The 23,543-nt window shown below is 42.6% G+C and overlaps 1 protein-coding gene across 2 annotated transcripts in view; it reads right to left on the bottom strand.

The window, feature by feature from the left end:
• Window positions 1-23,543, bottom strand: part of LOC126092051 (tetratricopeptide repeat protein 12-like) — a 128,104-nt gene that overhangs the window by 46,696 nt on the left and 57,865 nt on the right. For both annotated transcript variants that reach the window (XM_049907458.1, XM_049907459.1), the window contains exon 4: window positions 17,618-17,861. In XM_049907458.1, coding sequence (XP_049763415.1) covers window positions 17,618-17,861 — 244 coding nt within the window. The remainder of the gene's footprint in view (window positions 1-17,617; window positions 17,862-23,543) is intronic.

The following is a 23,543-nucleotide window of genomic DNA, read 5'->3' on the forward strand; positions in this document are numbered from 1 at the left end:
GGATAACAACACTTGATTTCAGCAGCAGTGTTCAATTGGTCTTCTAGAGTGTTCTTGTTCCATGCTAGTATACAGTTCTGTGTCAGCTTGTCCAGCACTTTGATGAAGTTACTCTGTACTGTTACTGTCTTCATAACAACAAACCACCTCATGAAAGTATGCATGAAAGAAAGAAACTATCTGATGCATATTATTGAGAAAGAAAAGCACAAGAAAGGAAGGAAAGTGAAAAACAAGTTAAGGCTATGAAAGGTTTTATGATGTCTTCTGCAAGCAGCGAAAAATCTTGTAAAAATGTTATTTCTCCAAAAAGAAATACTGTGAGCTTATGTGATAACCTCCTTACAGCTACTACTGTCTCTTCAGGACCTGAACCATTGTTGGAGCAGGTAAGAGCTTATTTTATTTGCTTGTTGCCAAACTTAAGTTTCTTGTTTCCTAAACATGAATTTTATATGAAAAATTGAATTTTATTAATATAATTTCTTACTATAACATGTAACAGATATATTTGTAACCAAAGAAGTAAAAGTACTGTCAACAAGTAGTGACAAATTCAGTTGAGTCTTGACTATTTAGCTCATGATTATCATGCCGTCCATACTACACACCCTCCACAAAAGTGTAGCTTTGGGAAGGCACTGTCAGCAAACAGCTGCCTCAATTTCTCTAAGTACCATGAGCAAATCTCTGTTGCATCATGAAAAGTGTAGGTTTCCTCCTGTTCGATTTGCATCATTTCACATTTGATATAATTAAGTTAAACATAATAACATTTATCTTAAAGTGTGGACAATATTTTTATTTTTACATTAGTTTTTCTGTAATAATTTTTAAAATGTACATGTGACCTGTATTAATAGGTCATAAAATATGATTATTTCAAATGGGTGTTGTAGAATCCCACATAAGTTTTTTTTAGTATATTGGCCATCTTTGACAGCATGGTTTCCTTCCAACAATTTTCCATTATGTGTGGTCCGCACTGTCTAAATATTTCCTGCCATAACATTCACAGTTCCAACATTTTCAATATGTTTCCCTTCACACCTTTGACGATCTTGATCACAGATGTCAGTGAAACTTCAGGAAACCGTTGACCATACCATGTTTTTTAAGGAATGAACAAATAATGTGCAAGTTTAGAATTTGTCAAATCTGGCTTCACTTGGTGAACAGTCCTCATCATGTTGGGCCAAGAATTACATTTGTGTTTGCATCTCTGCAAAATTATTGATGAAGAAAATCAGACTCTCATTCAGGACGAGACTGAACATTGGAAAGTGGGACTGGAAAGGTTGTTTGCATAACACAGATCCTGCAGCACAGAGCTGGGGTTTTCAGGAATAAGAGCTACTTCTGTGAAGAAAATAATGGATAGTTCTTGGAACTAATAAAAAAAGCATCACAATGTTTGATATTGTGTTGAAATAGCATTTGTGAAAAGTAAGTTCTCAGGAAACAATTGAATTCACCATTCTGGTATAAACATGTATACAAGTTTTCTCTTAAGGATTCTTTGTTCCATGTGGGCTCATTTGTTACACCTTGTTGTGCATGATGCAATGCTACCACACACTTTTGGATCAACTTTTTCAGTACAGTTCAAGAAGTTTTCAATTTCATTTCTGCATTTATCTGTTATGACATACTTTGAAGAAGCATATATCTGATTGTAAAACCTCACAGCAGTATTCATTGAGAAAAATAAATGGACGTCTTGGAGCCTCTTTGATACTACTTGAACATGTGTATGGTGCTGTTTATGAATATAGTGAAGATTTTAAAGTAGATTCCTTATGAAATAATCATGCCACTGGCATTGGAAGAAAGCCACAAGAATTTAGATTTCTTTGTTGTAAATTGGTCTTGTATGAAATTATGTTCAAGATCAACCACATCAGCAAATCTCTCCTAAGAGTTACCATAAACATACAGAGTGCTGTGGGTCTTGATCTCTACATCTACAATACAACTATATTCTGCAAACCATCGTCAAGTGCATGACAGCAGGTACATCCCATTGTACAAGGTATTAAGAATTTTTTCCCATTCCATTCACATGTGGATCGAAGGGAGAATGATTGTTCAAATGCATCCATGTGTGCTATAATTAATCTAATCTTGCCCTCACATTGTCTAGGGGAATGTTTTGTAGGGGGTTGTAGTATATTCCTAGAGTCATCATTTTAAGCCGATTCTTGAAACTTCTTAAATAGGTTTTCTCAGAATAGTTTACATTCATCTTCAAAAGTCTGCCAATTCAGTTTCCTCAGCATCTCTGTGACACTCTCCAATAGGCCAAACAAACCTGTGACCACTCATGCTGTTCTTCTATGAATATGTTCAATATCCCCTGTTAGTTCTATTTGGTACGGGTCCAACACACTTGAGCAACATTCTAGAATGGGGAATGGGTTGCATGAGTGATTTCCTAATCAACCCTTTGTCACTAACTCTAAAAAAACACATTACATGCAGTTCAGAATGTGTAGTTGTTTCCCACCAATATATGCTTACTATATGATGACAAACAGATAGAAGAAGTGGAGAGTGTTAAATTCTTGGGATTACAGCTTGATAATAAATTCAACTGGGAATATCACACCACAAAATTTCTGAAGAACTAAATAAATCTCTATTTGCAGTGCAAATGTTGTCATGCATAGGGAATATGAAAATGAAAAAGTGGGCATACTATTCTTACTTTCATTCCATAAAGTCATATGGGATTATTCTCTTGGATAACTCATCAAGCCAAGCTAAATTTTTTCTGATCCATAACTTGTGCAAACCCAAGAACATCTTGCAGGGGGCTGATTGCAGTACTAGGGAAGATAACTACAGTTTCTCAATATATCATTTCTTTTTTTAAAGTAACAGCTCAGTTCATGAAATCAATAACAGATAAGAATAATCTTCACAAAGATTTAAAGTCACTTACTGTGGTCCAAAAAGGTGTCACTTATTGCCAGCTGCTGTGGCCGAGCGGTTCTAGGCACTTCATTCCGCAACCACGCTGCTGCTGCGGTCACAGGTTCAAATCCTGCCTCTGGCATGGACGTGTGTGATGTCCTTGGTTAGTTAGGTTCAAGTAGTTCTAACTCTAGGGGACTGATGACCTCAGATGTTAACTCCCATAGTGCTTAGAGCCATATGAACCATTTTTTGTCAGTTATTCAGTAACAGACATTTTCAATACCTTACCAGCAGTTTAACTACCAACAATGTTCAGTTTAAGAGGAGCCTAAAGGATTTACTGGTGGCCAATTCCTTCTATTCCACTGATGTATTTCTTAGTAGAACCAAATGATGTGTGTGTGTTACTAACAATATCAAATAATGTATCAGTACAATCTGACTTCTGTGCAGATTCTGTGTAGTAATGTGATCATTGTAAATAAGTGTTGCAAAATGACTTTTCAATTTAGTATTTAGTACTTTTTAAATAAAAATATGTTTAAAATTTTTGTGACTCATTCCACATCCATGACAATTCATTTCATTGGGGATCTGTGGAAAGTGCAGTAACATATTTGTTTCCCACTGTATGTATTTATTGTGTATTCTCATTTTTCTGATGTGTTCTAATGTATTCTCATTTTTCTGACATAATATAATACTGAAGAGTTCTGAATATGCTCAAAACCAAAATAAACTGCAGGAAAACCTCACCAAAATGTAGGTTCTCTTGCCAATAAATATTAAAATACTAATGCCAATAAATATTAAAATACTAATGAGACAGAACAATCTTTAAATTAAATTAACCATGTAGTATCATTGCCACAGATGCTACTACACCACCGCACCAACACAAGGTTGGCAGCCCGTCGTCTGCCAAGCACAGTGCACTCTAGCGGGCTGTGTAGCTCAATGGAACTGGAGTGTGCCTCTTTCACTTCTTAGTTACATTTCAACCTAGGTAGACGCACTTTCATAATTGGCCCTCAGCCAGTTCTGTTTGCACTGATTCTCTGAGGAGGGCCCATCAGGCTTAGTCCCTGAGAATATTTTGTATTAGTTCATAGCCACAGCTACAGTCCTAAAAACTACTGAAGATAAGTGATTTTCATTGTACTATGTGTTTCTTGAATAATAATCCTTCTCTCTAACAGTGGGCAGTGTGCTGTACTGCATATTATTGCAATCTGGACTCCTCCAGCTCCTATCAACTCGACCTCCTATTTATTTGCCTTTAGTAATGAGCTGAAAACACCCACGCATTTTGCGCCTCTAAACCGTGAGACACAATAAATAAAATGGCAATGAGTCTGGTCCCTTATTTCCGAGTTCACTAAACTAGCTGCGATTCTGGTTCTTTGCTTCCGTGTTTGTCCACTTAGTTTCGCCTAGGTTGGCGACGTGCTTTTGCCCTGCAGACACTTGCTTGCTCACTTTTCTCGTTTGCCCTCGTCTGCGGTACGGTAGTTGCTACCCGCTTCATGGATGTGCTTGCTTCCTGTTTGTTGCACCATGGCTTCGCAAAGAGAACAACCTTCACTGCTCGAGCTTTTACAATTTCAGATGCAGTAGATGACGCAGATGCTCGCAGCGGTACAAGGACTAGTGGCCATGCAGTCTACAGTGGCACAAGCAAACACGATGCCGCCGCCGGAACCCCCGCTGCCTCCACCGCCAACACCAGCACTGCCGTTCCAACGCTTCAACCCTGACACGGGACGTTGGGACAAGTACTGGGCACAGCTTGAAGCACACTACGAGGTTTAAAAAATTGCAGGTAATGCGCAGCTGTCTTTCCTTATTGCCCACGCTGGTGTGGAACTGTACTGCATGTTAGTGAAACTCTTCCCCGCCTCCCGCCCGGAAGAACAGTTGTATGACGATGTGCTCCGCAAGTTGGACACACATTACAAGGACAGTGTCAATGTCGTTGCTGCACATTATAAGTTTTTTTGCCCGCAGTGTGAACCTGGTCAGACTAACCGCTCGTGGATTGCAGACTTGCAAGGGCTTACATCCGACTGTTACTTTCAGTGTGCCTGCAGACTTTCCTATGCAGTTGTCATGGTTAGAGACACTATCACGCAAAATATGATGGATCATCGCCTCTGGGAACAGATCCTCAAATTTAAGAACCCTACTTTGCAAGAAGTGTTAGATTTGCTGGATCGCCAGGACGCGTTGGACAGGGCATATTCCACGTTTGATGCAACGCAAGGCATGTGCACGGTTAGTGCTTCTCACAACAGGCCCGCGCACTCTGCTTCGCCGTGGCCGGCTCCGCCGCACTGCAAGCAGGTGTGTAAACAATCTGATCACCATGCTTCTGTGCCTAGACTCAAATCTTGCCCTGAGTGTTTTAGTGCTCATCCCCGGGACAAGTGCCCTTCCCATCGGGCTCAGTGTTTTCTCTGTAACAAAACAGGTCATGTTCAAGCCGTGTGTTCTAAATGGAACTCTCATCCCACACACATTTCAGGTTCACGTAATTTGCAGCAGCATCACCGCAACGATTCTCGCCGTGGAACTGACTTTGAGCAACCTATGGATGTTAATGCTATTTTTGAACGGGCTTCTATGCCACGTGCGTCTCCCATAAGTCAGGTGCCTAGCCACACTTCCTCAGACACTCTCAATCATATTGAGCGCAGTGCACACAAACTGTTCGTGATTCTCCACATTGCTGGATGTGCTGTGCGTTTGCAGTTAGATACTGGTGCTTCGGTTTCTTTATTGAATCACAAGACATATACATTGCTTGGCTCACCGCTGCTCTGCTGCTCTCTTTCCAAGCTGACTGCTTTCACAGTCTTTGTGTGTGTAGTGTACAGGCCACGTACGGTGCCACCACCAGAACAGTAACTTTCCACATCATTCAATCACGTGATGCTACAAACATTTTCAGACTGGATGCATTTGAACTTTTTGGCCTCTCGGTGCAAGACAATGTCCTGCCTGTGAGAGCTAGTGAGCATAATGGCAGTGTTGACTACCTTTGTGCGTCGTTTAGTGAACTTTTCTCTGACAGCTTGGGTTGCACTTCTAATTTCACTGCGCATGTTGTAGTTAGAGACAATGCTATACCTGTGCACCGACGTGCTCGCCCGGTCCTGCATGCGTAACACAACACAGTAGCTGTGGAACTCGTGCATTTGAAAGACATTGGGGTCCTAGAACCCGTGTCTGCCTCACCCTGGGCATCACTGATAGCGTGTGTTAATAAAAACCTAATTGTCGACTCCGCATTTGTGTAGATTTTAAGTCCACAGTGAATCCCCAGACTGTAGTTGCTACTTTTCCTTTGCCACACCCTGAGGACATATTTGATAAGTTGGGTGCAGGAAAGTATTTTTCTATGATTGATTTGAGAGACGCGTACTTCCAGATTCCGCTCAACGACTCGTCGCAGTGCTACTTTGTCGTAAACACTCACTTGGGACTGTTCAAGTTTCGCCAACTTCCTTTCAGTTGTGCTTCGGCGCCAGCTATTTTTCAGTCGTATTTGCAGCAATTGTGTGCTACGGTTCCAGGGTGCTCTAATTATCTAGACGATATTGTAGTGTCAGGTCGCACCCCTGAAGAACATTTGCAGAACTTTAAAACTTTGTTTAGTGTCCTTTCACAGGCTGGTCTCAAATGTAACAGGAACAAGTGCAAGTTTTTTCAGACTGAGATAGAATACTTAGGCCATGTGATTAATGAACAGGGTATCCACCCCTCACCGTCGCATCTCCGTACGATCAGAGACTTGCCGGTGCCTACGAATTTGAAGGAACTCCAATCTGTGTTGGGAAAAATTACTTATTATATTCACTACATTCCTAACGCCGCTCAGATAGCAGTGCCTTTGCATCGCCTCCGGCGTAAGAATGTGCCTTTTGTGTCGTCTCCAGATTGTGACGCTGCTTTCCGCCAGCTCAAATCTGCATTGCTCAGTGATCAGTGTTTGGTTCCTTTTGATCCCTCCCGGCCTGTGGTTTTGGCTGTCGATGCATCTTCACACGGCATCACGCAGTTCTCTCGCACCGCGTAGATGCAGTCGATCGCCCAATCGCCTTTGCCTCCAAATTGCTCAATTTGGCGCAAAAAAACTACTCTCAGATAGAAAATGAAGCTCTAGCTATTGTCTATGGAGTCGCCAAGTTCCACGATTTTTTATACGGTAGGAAGTTCTTATCTGGTTACCGACCACAATCCTTTGATGTCATTCTTCACCCGTCCTATGAAATTTTGTACCAGCCTACGGCTCAATGTGGCAATGCTGACACGTTATCTCACCTTCCTATTGGTCCGGACGATGCCTTTGACTCCTCCGAAGTGTCATACCTCTACATTGAGTCGTGAGACACAGAGTTTGCCAATGGTTTTCTGTTCGACTTCTGTCGTATTGCTTCCACAACGGCCGCCGACGCTTCTCTATGCCTAGTTTTGCAGTACATCCATACGCAATGGTCGCTGTCTGCTTCATAAATTCCTGACCCCCAGGTTCGACATTATTTTGCACAATGCCATAGTTTGTCAGTTCACCGTGGTGTTCTATTACTCTGAATGGAAAGTGATCAATCCCGTGTTATGGTACCTCGTTCTTTGCGGTCGGAAATTCTCCGCCTTCTCCATGTTGGTCACTGGTGTATTGTGCAGACGAAACAGCTCGCTCGACGTCATTGCACCTGGATTGGTATTGATCGCGACATTGAAGATTTGCTCAATACTTGTCAGTCTTGCACGGAGCATCAATCTGATCCCCACCAACAGTTCTTTGCGTGGCCGACTCCTAATGCGCCTTGGCAGCGTCTCCATGTTGATTTTGTGGGTCCGTTCTGGGACGCCCGCTGGTTGATTGTTATCAATGCTTACAACTTCCCCTTTGTTGTCCTGATGGTTTCCATACCTCGGCGAGTACCATTCGGACGGTGATGTCAATTTTCTGTCTGGAGGGTCTGCCGGAAGTGCTTGTCTCTGACAACGGCCCCCAGTTTGTCTCCAAGGAATCTGAAACATTTTGTGCTGCCAATGGCATTCGCCATCTGACTACCACCCCGTTCCACCCACAGTCGAACGGTGAGGCTGAACGGTTCGTCCAAACATTCAAGTCACAGATGACTAAGTTGTGCACTATGCATTCTCGCGAGCATACTCTTTGGACCTTTTTGTTGCCCTACTGCTCCCAGCCGCGTGGTACTCACTCCCCGGTTGAATTGCTTCATGGTTGTGCCCACAGTTCGCTTTTGCAGTTACTGCGGCCTCCTTCACCATTCGCTTCCGCTGCTTCGCCTCCTTTCGGCTTCATGCTGCACACTATGGTCTTCTACAGAGTTTTTAGGGGCAGGCGGCGTTGGAAGCAGGCACACATCATTCGCTCACTCGGCCGTGCTTCATATCTTGTTTCTGGTCCGTCCGGCTTGGTCAAGCGGCATAGGAACCAGTTACGGTTGTGCCACCTTCTGGTTTCTGCCGCCCCCTCTTTGTCGGCAGATGCTGACTCCTCGCGGTCTCCCTCGTAGTCCGCGCTGCTGCTGCAACTGGCGCGCTCCCCTAGCGCACCCACTGCGCATGCGCCGTCACTTTTGGCGCATGGCCAGTGCACCCCTCCTGCGCATGCGCCTCAGCCGCCGTTGCTGCCAGCGGCCGCCACCATCCGTCAGCCTTCCGCCGCAGCCTCCATGCTGGCCGACCGCCAGATGCCGCCCCCGATGCCGCCCTCACCGCCTCCGCCAGCGGTGCTGAGTCCGCCGCCGACTGAGGCTTCCACCTCGCCTGTCACTCCGCCGCACACCGCCACCATGGCGTTGCCCCCGTCGCCCCCATGGACGTCAAGCTCTCCCCCTCCCCTTCGGGCCTACCTGGGGGTGGTGTGCGGTCTGAGGAGGTTTTTTGTACCGGGTTTTTCCCTCGCTCCTTCACGTGAATGCGTGACCGCGGGCAAGCAGTCATCCTGGGCAGTCCCTCTGTCCGCCCCCTCAGTTCTGCCACCCCCGGGTCCGTCCTCCCAACGTCGTAAGCCTTATTCCACGACGACGCGATGTTTTGGGGGGGAGGGGTGTAGTATCATTGCCACAGATACTACTACAACACTGCACCAACACAAGGTTGGCAGCCCGTCGTCTGCCGAGCACAGTGCACTCTAGCGGCCTGTGCAGCTCAACAGAACTGGAGTTTGCCTCGTTCACTTCTTAGCTACATTTCAACCTAGGCAGACGCACTTTCATATCGGCCCTCAGCCAGTTCTGTTTGCATTGACTCTCTGAGGAGAGCCCATCAGGCTTAGTCCCTGAGAATATTTTGTATTAGTTCATAGCCACAGCTACAGTCCTAAAAACTACTGAAGATAAGTAATTTTCATTGTACTATGTGTTTCTTGAATAATAATCCTTCTCTCTAACAGTGTGCCGTACCACATATTATTGCAACCTGGACTCCTTCAGCTCCTATCAACTCGGCCTCCTACTTATTTGCCTTTAGTAAAGGGCTGAAAACACCCACGCGTTTTGTGCCCCTAAACAGGGAGACATGATAAACCATTTAGTAGAACATTCAAGAAGTGGACAAAAAATTCTACATGTCAGATACTGAGATTTCTAAATGTATTTATTTCTGAAATAGCTGCAGTCTTAATTCCACAACAACTGAAATTTTTTGGCTGGAATAATACGTAAAATAAAAGAAAGGCAACCCCTCATGTATAAGCGACTGAGGTGTTGTGCGTAGAGACACTCAACAGAATACGTAGTTACACCAACCAACCTTCAAACTCTTGCCCTATCTCTAGCAAAAGTACACATGTTCACACACAGAACCACACAGACACCAAAATGCTCACATCCACAGTCAAAAGTGTACTTTTACTGTGGAAAGAGCAAGAGCTTGAAAGCTAGTGTTTTTTTTAATCATTTTCACTAACATTAATAAACAATTGCAATTGCTGTATTGCTGCCATCAAAAAGCCAATAAAAAAATTAAAAAAAAAAAAAAAAGATCTGTTCTATACAACCACTCAACATCTCCAATCAGGCAGGACAGTGGTTCAAATCTCTATCCACTCGTCCAGATTTAAGTTTTCTGCAATTTCCCTAAACTGCTTAAGGCAAATGCCTTCCATCTATCATGATCTCATCACAGATGGGACCTTAATCCTAAATCTTCCCTTTCACCTCCTACTGCATTCTGGGCACAGGCATTTCCTATCCTATAAAAGTTAGAAGCACATGTTTTATGAGGCCATGTTATATATCAGCAACCAGTAACCAGCTGGGTACACAAATGAATGGCTGCTGCCAAACAGCAGTTAATCCCAAACTCAATTACCAAGCTATTGGTATCTGACAGTTATTTGGATTCCCTGCCTAGCCCAGGTATCAGTAGGGAAAATATGTCAGAGATCCTCTGTGTGTTTACCTCTGAATACCACAGTGCAGCTATTGCTAACCAGTCTCTCGCTAGTCACTGGACCCTTTAGTTACACACCACTGAATAGCAGAGGGTTGACCTTTCCTGGTTTAGATCTATGATTTGGATTGCCCCCAGGATTGTTGTTAACACTTAAGATGACATTGCTACACTCTGACTTGTTTTGATTATTCATTCACTCTGTGATATCCACTATCATTTACCTCCAGAACAGCCTGTTTCATTCCACCATCTCTACATTACCACCATTGCAACTTACCATAACCACACTATAATAACTATGAGCTCCATAGCTGCTTCATGATTTGTGCCACTTGTCTCTTACCGCTTCCAATGATTAAAACTATAGATAAAACACAAAAGGCAATAACAGAGCATAGCACAAGAAAATGTGTTATTATGATTGATAGTTCTTTCAACAATGAAGCTCCCAACATGAATATATGGGTACATATACAATATATCAATACAATAGGCATTCAGCTAAGAAAATCCATTACATACATTTTATGAGAAGGAAAGTTGCTACTCACTGTATAGTGGAACTGCTGAGTCACAGATATGCACAACAAAAAGACTCTCACAATTACAGCTTTTGGCCATTAAGACCTTTGTCAACACTAGATGCACACACACACACACACACACACACACACACACACACACACACACACACACATACACAGAAACGCAACTCATGCACACGACTGCAGTCTCAGGCAACTTAAACCACACTGCGAGCAGCAGCACCAGTGCATGATGGGAGTGTCGACTGGGTGGGGATAAGGAGAAGGATGGGGCAGAGTGGGGGAGTGATAGTATCATGGGGCTGGCAGACAGTAAAGTGCTGCAGGTCAGACAGAGGGCTGGGGAGAGTTGGGGAAAGGGGGGAGGGAGTAGCGGAAAAGGAGAGAAGCAAAAACACTGGGTGTGGTGGTGGAATAGCAGCTGTGTGGTGCTAGAATGGGAACAAGGAATGGGTTGGATGGGGGAGGACAATGACTAACGAAGGTAGAGGCCAGGAGGGTTACGGGAGTGTAGGATATATTGCAGGGAAAGTTCCCAGCTCTGCAATTCAGAAAAGCTGGTGTTGGTGGGGAGGATCCATATGGTGCAGGCTGTGACGTAGTCATTGAAATGAAGGATGTCATATTCGGAAGTGTGTTTAGCAACAGGGTGGTCCACTTGTTTCATGGCCAAAGTTTGTCAGTGACCATTCATGCTGACAGTTTGTTGGTTATCATGCCTACATATAATGCAGCACAGTGGTTGCAGCTTAGCTTGTCGACCGCATGACTGGTTTCACAGGTAGCCCTGCCTTTGATGGGACAGGTTATGTTAATGACCAGACTGGAGTAGTAGGTGGTGGTTGGAGGATATATAGGACAGGTCTTGCATCTAGGTCTATTACAGGGGTATGAGCCATTAGGTAAGGACTGGGAGCAGGGGTTGTGTAAGGATGACAAGTGTATTGGTGGACAGTGGAATACCACTGTGGGAGGGGTGGGAAGGATAGTGGTCAGGACATTTCTCATTTCAGGGCATAACAAGAGATAATCAAAACCCTGGCAGAGAATGTAATTCATTCGCTCCAGTCCTGGGTGGTACTCAGTTATCAGGAAAATGCTCCTCTGTGGGCAGACGGTGGGACTTTGGGAGGTGGTGGGAGACTGGAAAGATAAGGCATGGGAGATTTGTTTTTGTACAAGGATGGAAGGATAATTACGGTTAGTGCAGGCTTTAGTGAGACCCTTGGTATATTTCGGCAGGGACTGCCTGTCACTGCAGATGTGATGACCAAGGGTGACTAGGCTGTACGAAAGGACTTCTTGGTATGGAATGGGTCGCAGCTGTTGAAGTGGAGTTATTGTTGGTGGTTAGTAGGTTGATATGGACGAGGGACTGATGTAGCCAACTTTGATCAACATCTACGAAGGTGGCTTGTTGGATTGACTAGGACCAGGTGAAGCAAATGGGGGGGAAGTTGTTGAAGTTCTGTAGGAATGTGGATAGGGTGTCCTCGCCTTCGATGCAGATAGCAAAGATGTTATCAATAAATCTGAACCAGGTGAGAGGTTTAGGACTCTGGGTTTTTGGGCAGGGTTCCTCTAGAAGGCCCATGAATAGGTTGGCATAGAATGGTGCCATGTGGGTGCCCATAGCCTTACCCTGGATCTGTTTGTAGGTAATCCCTTCAAAGGAGCAATAATTGTGGATGAGGATATAGTTGGTCATGGGCACTAGGAAGGAGATTGTTGGTTTGGAATACATCGGGCATTGGGAAAGATAGTGTTCAATAGCAGTAAGGCCATTGGCATTAGGAATGTTAGTGTACAGGTAGGTGGCATCAGTAGTGACGAGCAGGGCACCATGTGGTAAAGGGACAGGAACTGTGGAGAGTTGGTAGAGGAAATGGTTGGTATCTTTTGTATAGGAGGGTAGGTAACTGGCCACAATGGGGCATCCTGGGTGGTTAGGTTTATGGACTTTAGAAAGCATGTAGATGGTAGGAGTGTGGGAGTGGTAGGGGTGAGTAGAGAGATGGACTCCAGGGAGAGGTTCTGGGATGGACCTAAGGATTTGAGTAGTGACTGGAGATCCTGCTGGATTATTGGAATGGGGTCACTGTGGCAAGGTTTGTAGGTGGAAGTATCTGACAGCTGGTGGAGACCCTCCACCTGGTAATCCTTGCAGTTCAAAACAACAGTGGTGGAGCCTGTGTCTGCAGATAGGATTATAGGGTTGGGATCAGTGTTTAGATGGGGGACTGTGGCTATTTCTGCGGATGTAAGGTTAGTCTGCATGTTGAGGGAGCTGGGGAATGATAGTGAGGCAAGATTTGAGGTTAATAAATTCTAGAAAGTTAACAGGGGGTGGTTTGGGGGCAGTGGGGGTGGATCACAGTTGGATGGAGGAGTGAATTGAGTTAGGCAAGGTTCAATATTGGTATCTGGTTGAGTCTGATTGGTAGGGTTGGCGGCAAAAAAGTGTTTCCACTGTAGGGACCAGGAAAAAGAGAGAAGATCTGTAACAAGTCCCATATGACTGAATTTGGGAGTGGGGCAAAAAGTGAGGCCATTGAAAAGAACTGATATTTCTGTGGGGCCAACTTCTGGAGGAAAGGTTCATGACTGTGTTGCGGGTCTGTTTAGGTTCTGGATTCCATGTGCTGGTGTGTGGGAGTTTCGGAGGATGGGGTAAGTCACCCTTTTTCACATTTATCCACTCTCAGACCTGCTACTTACAGTAATATATACATTTTTTATTAGTTATTCTTTACTTTGTTCCTTGTGACTTCTCGATAATTTTAGTGATTTTTCACCTTTTGCTAGCGTTGACTCCATCAGATTTCATCTTGTTTCCCCCTTTTGCATCCATTTCATCCTTTTTGTGAATTTTCACACATATTTGTATGTGTTTTTGCGAAATTTTTCGGGCGTAATTCTTCATTATCTATATAATTTTTCGCTTTTTTCCACCACAATCGATCCTTGCTCCTTCCATCTACGTCAATACAGTAAAGTTTCCTTACCCCTGGCCAGATCCCAGACCCATATACTGCTCCTGCATTGTTGCTTGGCTCATGAAATCCCCCCTAATGGCCTTACCATCAAATTACCCATCTCTGGCTACCACCCTTCCTTCCAAAATGACCTCCACCTGTTCAGGTTCTGCCAGTCCTTAACCCTCACCAATATAGTCCTGCAAAGCCATATCACCAAACCCAAACCTCCTTGTAGTACCTTCTCTCCATCCACAAAATTCTCCTGCTATGCATTCCCAAATTCCCGGAACTCATGACACATTGAAACTCTTGCCCTGCAGGAACTTGAGCAACATGCACAATGCCACCTCAAAAAGCTCTCCATTCTGCTCACTTGCTACTCCCACCTTGGAGTATCACTGTCCACCACCTCTACAACAACCTCCAAACCTCCCCCACATCCCCCCATAGCTGACAAACTCTGTCTTGCAGACCTACCAGACTTACCTCACCCTCCAAAACTCCCTCCCATCACCACACAGAATCCAGACCCTAAACAGACCCGCAACACAGTCATGAACCTTTCCTCCAGAAGTTAGCCCCACAGAAATATTAGTCCTTTCCAAAGGCCTCACCTTTTGCCCCAATTCCAAATTCAATCATGCAGGACTTGTTAAAGATCTTCTCTCCTCCTCCCGGTCCCTACAGTGGAAACACTTTTTTGCCGCCAACCCTACCAATCAGACTCAACCAAGGCCAATATTGAACCTTGCCTACCTCAGCTCACACCTTCATCCAACCATGATTCACCTCCACTGCTCCCAAATGAGCCCCTGTTTAACTTTCCAGAATTTCTTAACCTCAAACCCTTCCTCACCATCATTCCCCATGCAAACTAACCTTACATTCGCAGTAAGAGCCATAGTCCACCATCTAAAAACTGATCCTGACCTTACAATCCTATCTGCACACAAAGGCTCCACCACTTGTTTTGAACCCCAAGGATTACCTGGTGGAGGGACTCCACCAGCTGTCAAATACTTCCAACTAAAAACCTTGCCACAGTGATCTCATTCCAGTAATCCAGCAGGATCTCCAGTCACTATTCAAATCCTTGGGCCCATCCCAGAACCTCTCTCCGGAGTCCATGTCTCTACTCACACCTACCAGTCCCTGCACTCCTACCTTCTACGTGCTTCCGTAAGTCCATAAACCTAACCACCCAGGACGCCCCACTGTGGGCAGTTATGGGGCCCCCGCTGAGAGAATCTCTGCTCATGTAGACCAACACCTTCAACCTATTACCCAGAACCTACCCCCCTATATAAAAGATACCAACCATTTCCTCCACCGACTGTCCACAGTTCCTATCCCTTTACCACACAGTGCCCTGCTCGTCACTACTGATGTGACCTCCCTGTACACTAACATTCCTAACACCCATGGCCTTACAGCTGTTGAACACTACCTTTTTGAATGCCCGATGGGCTCCAAAGCAACAACCTCCTTCCTAGTGGTCCGCAGCTCGTGGTCCTATGGCTAGTGTTGCTGCCTCTGGGTCATGGGGTCCCAGATTCAATTCCCGGCCAGGTTGGGGATTTTCTCTGCCCAGGGACTGGGTGTTTGTGTTGTCCTCATCATTTCATCCTCATCATTTGTGACAGTGGTCAGATCGGACCGTGTAAAAACTGGACTGCGTAAAAATTGGGAGTTTGTTTGGGCACTGATGACCATGCAGTTGAGCTCCCCACAAACCAAACATCACCATCCTTCCTAGTCGCCATGACCCACAATTACTTGTCCTTTGTAGGGATTACCTACAAACAAATCTGGGGTACTGCTATGGGCACCTGCATTGCACCATTCTATGCCAACCTATTCAAGGGCCATCTAGAGGAACCCTTCCCAAAAAACCAGAGTCCTAAACCCCTCACCTGGTTCAGATTCATCTTTGCTATCTGCATCAAAGGTGAGGACACCCTATCCACATTCCTACAGAACCTCAACAACTTCTCCCCCATTTCCTTCACCTGGTCTTACTCAACCCAACAAGTCACCTTCCTAGATGTTGACCTCCACCTCAAAGATGGCTATATCAGTACCTCCGTCCATATCAAACCTACTAACCACCAGCAATACCTCCACTTCGACAGCTGCCACCCGTTCCATACCACGAAGTCCCTTCTGTACAGCCTAGCCACCCACGGTCGACACATCTGCAGTGAAAAGCAGTCCCTCTTGTAACATACCGAGGGTCTCACTAAGCAGTCCCTCTTGTAATATACCGAGGGTCTCACTAAGTCCTTCACTGACCATAATTATCCTCCCAACTTCGTACAGAAATAAATCTCTCATGCCTTATCTTTCCAGTCTCCCACACCTCCCAAAGTCCCACCATCTGACCACAGAGGAGCACTCTCCTCATAACTCAGTACCACCCAGGAATGGAGCAACTGAATTAAATTCCCTGCTAGGGTTTCAATTATCTCTCATCATGCCCTGAAATGAGAAATGTCCTGCCCACTATCCTTCTCAACCTTCCCACAGTGGTATTCCACCATCCATCAAACCTACACAATATACTCGTCCATCCTTACACAATCCCCACTCCCAATCCATTACCTAATGGCTCATACCCCTGTAATAGACCTAGATGCAAGACCTGTCCCATACATCCTATAACCACCACCTACTACAGTCTGGTTACTATCATCACCTATTCCATCAAAGGCAGGGCTACCTGTGAAACAAGTCATGTGGTCTACAAGCTAAGCTGCAACCCCTGTACCACATTCTATGTAGGCATGACAACCAACAAACTGTCTGCATGAATGGCCACTGACAAACTGTAGCCAAGAAACAAGTGGACCACCCTGTTGCTGAACATGCTGCCGAACATGACATCCTTCATTTCAAAGACTGCTTCACAGCCTGCACCATATGGATCCTCCCCACCAACACTAGCTTTTCTGAATTGCACAGGTGAGAACTTTCTCTGCAATACATCCTATGTTCCCATAACCCAGCTGGCCTCAACCTTAGTTAGTCACTGTCCTCACCCATCCAGCCCTTCCCTGTTCCCATTCCAACATTACAAAGCCAACATTCCACCACCACACCCAGTCTTTTTATTTCTCTCCTTCTCCGCTACTTCCACCTCCCCCTCCCCACCTCTCGCCTGCTCTCCATCTGACCTGCAGCATTTCACTGTCCACCGTCCCCCACGATACTAAACCACCCCCTCCCTGCTCGACCCTCCTCCTTACCCTCACCCAGTCGCCACTCCCATTACACACTGGCACTGCTGCTCGCACTGTGGTTTAAGTTGCCTGAGACTGCAGTCATGTGTCTGAGTTGCATTTGTGTGTGTGTGTGTGTGTGTGTGTGTGTGTGTGTGTATGTGTCTGAGTTGCATTTGTGTGTGTGTGTGTGTGTGTGTGTGTGTGTGTGTGTGTGTGTGTGTGTGTGAAGTGTTGATGAAGGCCTTAATGGCCAACAGCTTTAATTGTTAGAGCCCTTTTTGTTGTGCCTATCTGCGACTCAGCATCTCCGCTATATGGTGAGTAGCAACTTTCCTTCTCATAATTGTTACATTTCATCCTGGATTTTCCATTGTTTGATTCATTATTTAAGTTTAGGTCATAAGCTGTTTCAGTGTGATCTGAGATTTGTGACACAATTTCAGCACTGCGAGTTAGAAAAGAATGACCCTGAACATCACATAACTGACTTATATGGGTCTCCTTAAAACTGCAGTAGTACCTGTAATGGTGTTTCCACTGTTCGGATGGCGCTCCCTAGCTTCACGCAAGCATTCTGCTTTTTCTTCAGTCTGCTCAAGAAAATGATGTGCTTTAGCCTTCAACAGCCAGGCTCGTAAATTATCTCTGTTTACTCTTAGTGCCCATTCGCAATCATCAACTGCACGTGAATACAGACCGAGCTTAAGTAAAGTTGTTGCACGATTTGTATAGAGGATCCCACTATCTTTTACCTGATCAATTGCCTGCAAAACATACAAATTATGGTCAATTTCATCAATATCAAAATTTTGCAGGCATACAGGATGTAGTTAAATGGCTTTTCCTACTTATAGTAAACCCAATGCTTCATTCGCGTCTGCGAAAAACATCTTTGAAGGGAATTGTGGCATAGACTGAGTACAATGAATCACAGCTATGACAATGAATGACAGCAATGGTGTTTTTACGTACTGTTAAGAGTAGCTGAAAGATGGCCCTAATGGAAATATTTGAAATCAATAAACATATGACACAGAATACTGGCTTAGTCTTAAACCAGTAACCGCTCCACTCCTGGTTCTTTGAAGAATCAAACTTCCATGGATAAAGCAGCTCTACTTTAAGAAAAACTAGTTTTTCACACATCTCAGTGTTTCTGACATAGTATCTCCTGAAATGTACTGTAAAATGATATAACACATGTGGATACTGCGTGTAGTGAATAGAATCAGTAGTAAAGAAATAATAAATTAAAATATCATACTTGACACTGAAGTTTTACAGCATGAACAGTGAAAATGTAGTATGTGATAAACTTTTTTCCTTTCATTATTTTGTGCTATTAATTAAATAATAAAGTTCAGTAAGGTTTGAAAAGATGTGTAAAATTTTGTTGAAGCTAAATAAGTGCTCATATTCCCAAATATTGGTTGAATATAGCCTAGGTAATTTGCACACTATGAGTTACACTGCTTGTATTAGGCAAAAATCTGGAACATGAGCTTGAAAAAGAACTTTTGGACTGTCAAAATTTTAATGAAATGGTCATAAACCATTTTGCAGTGCAGAATTGGTGACGATCGGATTTCATCCATAAGCACATGAATTCAAAACATGCATTAATAGGTGACAAGTACATAAATGTTTTGTTATCACTCTAAGTAGCAATCTTACATTAACTGAATTGATAACAACCAATAATTAAGTATTATAGAGAAAACATAAATCACATTCATCTTAATTTACAATATTCTGGAAGCAAAGGCATACAAGAGCATAGAGACTTTTACAAATAGTGATATAAAGTTTATCATTTATATCAACCTGTTATTCCAACATACAAATAGAAAATGCTACAAAGTATCTTTATTTCTAATATACACAAAAATAATTTGAAATTCCATTTTGCAATTTCAAGAAAGTTCTGAAACCTTGTGAATTTTAAACTCAGTTTTCTCAAAATTACAATAAATGTACTTTTACCCCTTTGCTTCTGACCATCTCAATCGCAAATTCAACTTCTTTTTACACCTGTTGTTAAATGTAACAGTTTTTGCATGGCATAAAAATATAATAATTCTTCAAGCTTTCCCAGTGATCAGTTGGCATGGCATCTTGATGTGTTGGGTATTCTGCCAGATATCCATGTCATTCATGCACAATATTTTTATAATGTGACTCCTTATCTTTATCAAGTGCTACCTAAGACTGCTTATCAAGGGAGTATGTTATGGTTGAGATCAATTCATAACATTGTCAAAGGATGAGTTTATAATTATGCCTTCTGTCATAACTGTAAGAGGTTAGAACTGGCATTTTAAGAAAATAAAATGGTACGAATTACCTTAACTAATACGATTTCAGAATTCAAATTAACAACATATAATCTAGACTTGTTGGTTGTAGATTATATTAATAGTGTTGGAAGTTAGTGAGGAGAATCCGAACTGATGACGTATAATCTAGACTGGTTGGTTGTAGGTTATATTAATAGAGTTGAAAGCTAGTGAGGATATTAGTTGGTATGGAGAGGAGGCTGATCTGGATGAAGAATAGAGTGGCTTTAGTTTGGGTAAAGGTGGAGATGGGCTGAAAATTGAGATTATTTTGAATGGTTTGATATGTTATACGCCAAAGATAATAGCTGATGATTTGTAAGGGTTTATTTTGAGTTAGTTGAATTTGATGGAGGTTTGTATCTTAGGCAGTACCCAGAATTGCAATCCATAAAGTCAGGTAAAACTTTTGTTTTCTTGAGCACCAACTTGATATGTACTGATAATGCACATCCTTTAAACATTGACTTGTGCTGAAGTATTTGATCTGTTGCTATTGGAAATTATGGTATTTGTCAATGGAAGTGGGTTGTTGTCCAATTTGATTTGCCTTACTGTTGATGTCACTGGCACATGAATTTGATGGCCCATATTTCTGTGGGATTCATTTTTATTTTCCAGAGGTTGTATCAATGTGTGATCTTTTCTAGGTGACGAATCAGGTTTGATATGATATAGTTGAAGTTTTTATGTGAGTTGAATACTGTGGTACCATCTGCAAATAATACTATTTTGTTGTTTGGTTTGGTTGAAATATTGTCAGTGTAAGTATAGTACAGGATAGAGTCTAGCACAAAGCCTTGTGGGACCCCAGCTTCTATTGTCTTTAGGGTACTCTGAGATTTGTTTACTTGAACATTGAACAGAATTTACAGTTTGATAGATATGATGAAGGATGTGGATTACATGCAGTGGACATCCATGGATGTAAAGTTTATACGGCAGTACTACTGAAGGGTTCTTATATGTCTGGTACTACTAGACAAGCACTTTGTCTATTTGTCTACTGGCTTTTGATCTAAGTATCTCATCGACTATTCAGACCACTTGCTGCATTGTTCTATGTGATTTTTGGAAACCAGCTGTTCGGGACTCATTGTGTAACTGCCATAGAAGAACATATGGTGAGAGGATAGAATAATTTTTTCAAATATTTTGCTGAGGAAATTTAAAAGGGATATTGGTCTATGGTCCTGAGGAAATACAGGAAAATTTGTTAGGTATGGATAACCTCTGCCATTTTCCATTGGAAGGGAACATAGTTTAGTTTAAGAAAACAATTGTAAATGGTGGCAAGATAAGTTATTGATATGGGCAGAAGTTTCTTTAACTGGGGTGATTGAATGCCATCCTGGCCTGAAGATTTTGTGCTGCCAATTGTTTTAATGATGGAGATGACAGCTTCTTTGTTTGTAAGTGAAAATTATGCAACAGGTCTTCTCCTTAATAAGTGATGTAGTGTTCCAACCTTCTGCTTCATCATCTTCTGTATTGTTGTTTCAAAATTGTAGTTCTAAGGAGTTGGCTATGGTTTCAGCTATGTGTTGCGGTTGGTAGACTAATGCACTGGGTCCATGAATCAGTCTGTGCTGTTTTTTAATTAATCTCCATAGTTTGTCTGAGTTATTTTGCAGCTTCTGTGATTTCCTTTTCCAGTTGTCATTCCTGGTCAGTTGTCATTCCTGGTCAGCTGGAGACTGTTTTGGAGTTCTTTAGATTGGTCTTCCACAATTCTTTTCATCTAACTTTGGCTCAGAAGGTGGTAAATTATACTGTCACAAAAGTCTTTGGTCACTTACCTAATAGCATCAAAAGTCTGACAGATAGCCATATAGCATTTAAAAGGAAATTAAAAGAAGTTCTGAATGGCAACTCCTTCTACTCATTAGATGAATTTTTAGATATAGTAAGTGGGTAATTTCCCCACACCCCACACAAAAGTATTAAGTTTCATGTAACATTTTGTGTAATGTAATATCTTGTATAGACACTTTTTATTAACCTGACACATTCCACATCATTACGAAGTGTCGTATTCATGATCTATGGAACAAGTATAAATCTAATCTAATCCATGGAATCATGGTACAGTTGCCATCTTTTACAAAATCAATGTTTTGATTGTATGAGAAATTGTACCTCTGGAGGGAGATCTCATCATCTATTTGTTAATATGGTTTTGCATCTTGAGGTACTGTAGCATACATTGACAGTTTTCATGAACTTGTCTGTGACAGTGTTGATTTCTGTATTCCTTGTTAAGTTTTGGATTTCTTGTTTGTGGTGCTAGATTAATTATTGCTTGTGATTTGGCCAATCAGTGGTGCAGAATGGAGATCTTGGTGCATCAGTATAAGCAATGTTGGTTGGATTCAGACAACAGTTGTCTCATACTCCAGCTAAGTAATTTGATACGGTTACAGTATATTGCCAATTGATGTTTTTGAGTAGCAATATATTTAAAATATTCATTTGGAGCAAAAAATTTGATATTGTCATTATTTTCTATGTATTCCAGTAGAATCCTTCTGTTTCTGTGCAAAGTTTGGCAGCCCCAGGTTTTATGTTTGCTGTTTGGGTCACTACCAATAACAACTTGATTTGACATCATAAATAAAGTTTCCAGGTCTGGTGAGAGGAGAGGATTGGTTGGCTGATGGTAAGCTGCTGAGAGGATAATGAGAATTTGGCCTAAGTGTGTTTCTATTGCAGCGGCTTCATTATTGTTTAGAACGAGAGTGGAAATTCAATGGTAGGAGATGTTGTTTTTGATGAGGACTAGAATTCCTCTACAGGGGCGAGTAGTTTCTAATAGTAAAATCTATTGCAGGCTTGAGGTGAGTTTCTGATATCAGTGCAATGATTTTTGTCTGATTATTTTGTATCATCACTGAAGTAATTTATACCTGTTGATACTATTATAATAATGCATCTGCAGCACTATTGAGTTGTACTGCCATACAAACTATTTCAAATAGTGTTGGTATATTGAATTGGTGCAAAACACTTGCTAAGTCTAATAGGTGCTTGGAGAGTTCCACATTGGTTGGTAAGAATGACAGTGTATGATTGGGTTGAGCTGGCAGGATTTGTTGTGACAGTTTCTGATGAGAGTAAGGATATCACTGTGTCGTGGCTGGAATGGGTTGCTGATGGGCAGCAGTAAGTGTTTCCTGCTGGGCAGTGTGGAATACATGTTGGTGGGATGTTGGAGTCTGTTGGGTAGTGACAGATTGTCCCTACCAAGCAGAAGAGGACAGAAAAGGATCTGTTGAACAATTATTTTCTGCAACAGGTTGATGTAGGGGGGTTTTCAGGAGCTGCTTTTTGTTTAATACCAGAAAGTTTGCTAAGTTGGCTCATGGGAGTGGCTGAGGACCATTTGCTGTTTGTTTCTTCTTCTTATTGTTGAAGCTTCCTGCAGTTTTAGTCTTGCAGGGCATCGTTTGTAGTTTGCATCATGGTCTCCAATGCAATTACAGCATATAGCTACAGTTTTTGCTGGCTTGGAGCAGAGTTTTGTTAAGTAGTTTCCAGCACGCTTGACACATTTTAGTTTCCTACCCATCATTTCTGGGGCCATGACAGAATTTTTGACACTGGTAATACTGGGTTATCTCTGATACTTTGCAGTAGGATTCTATTATACAAGACATGTGGAGAACATATCTCTTTTCGTAGATTTCCTTTGCATTTGGGGTATTCAAAATTTGTGCTATGTATAATTGTCATTTGGAATGAATTACTTTGCTCTCTTTGACATCATTATTGGACATTCGAATGACTGACTGCACTTGAAAACCTTTTTCTGGTAGTGTCTTCATGCAAGTCATCTAATGGAACATCATAAAGAAGTTCCCTGAGTGTGACTATGAAGAACTGTTTTGATTGTAAATCATAAGTGTGGTATGGTATTTGCTTGGTCCAAAAATATTTCAGGATGTTATTGGTAAACTGTTGGGTTGTCAAATTGATATCTTATGTTTCCCTCTTTGTGGAAGCATGTGAAACTGCCTTTTAAAAGAGATTTGAACTATTTTATTATGTCAATGTAGCCTGCAGTTATAAAAGGAGGCACCTGGTTCTCCATGTATTGTTCTGGATGTGGTG

The sequence above is a fragment of the Schistocerca cancellata genome, chromosome 7 (assembly GCF_023864275.1).
Source record: "Schistocerca cancellata isolate TAMUIC-IGC-003103 chromosome 7, iqSchCanc2.1, whole genome shotgun sequence".
NCBI lineage: Eukaryota > Metazoa > Arthropoda > Insecta > Orthoptera > Acrididae > Schistocerca > Schistocerca cancellata.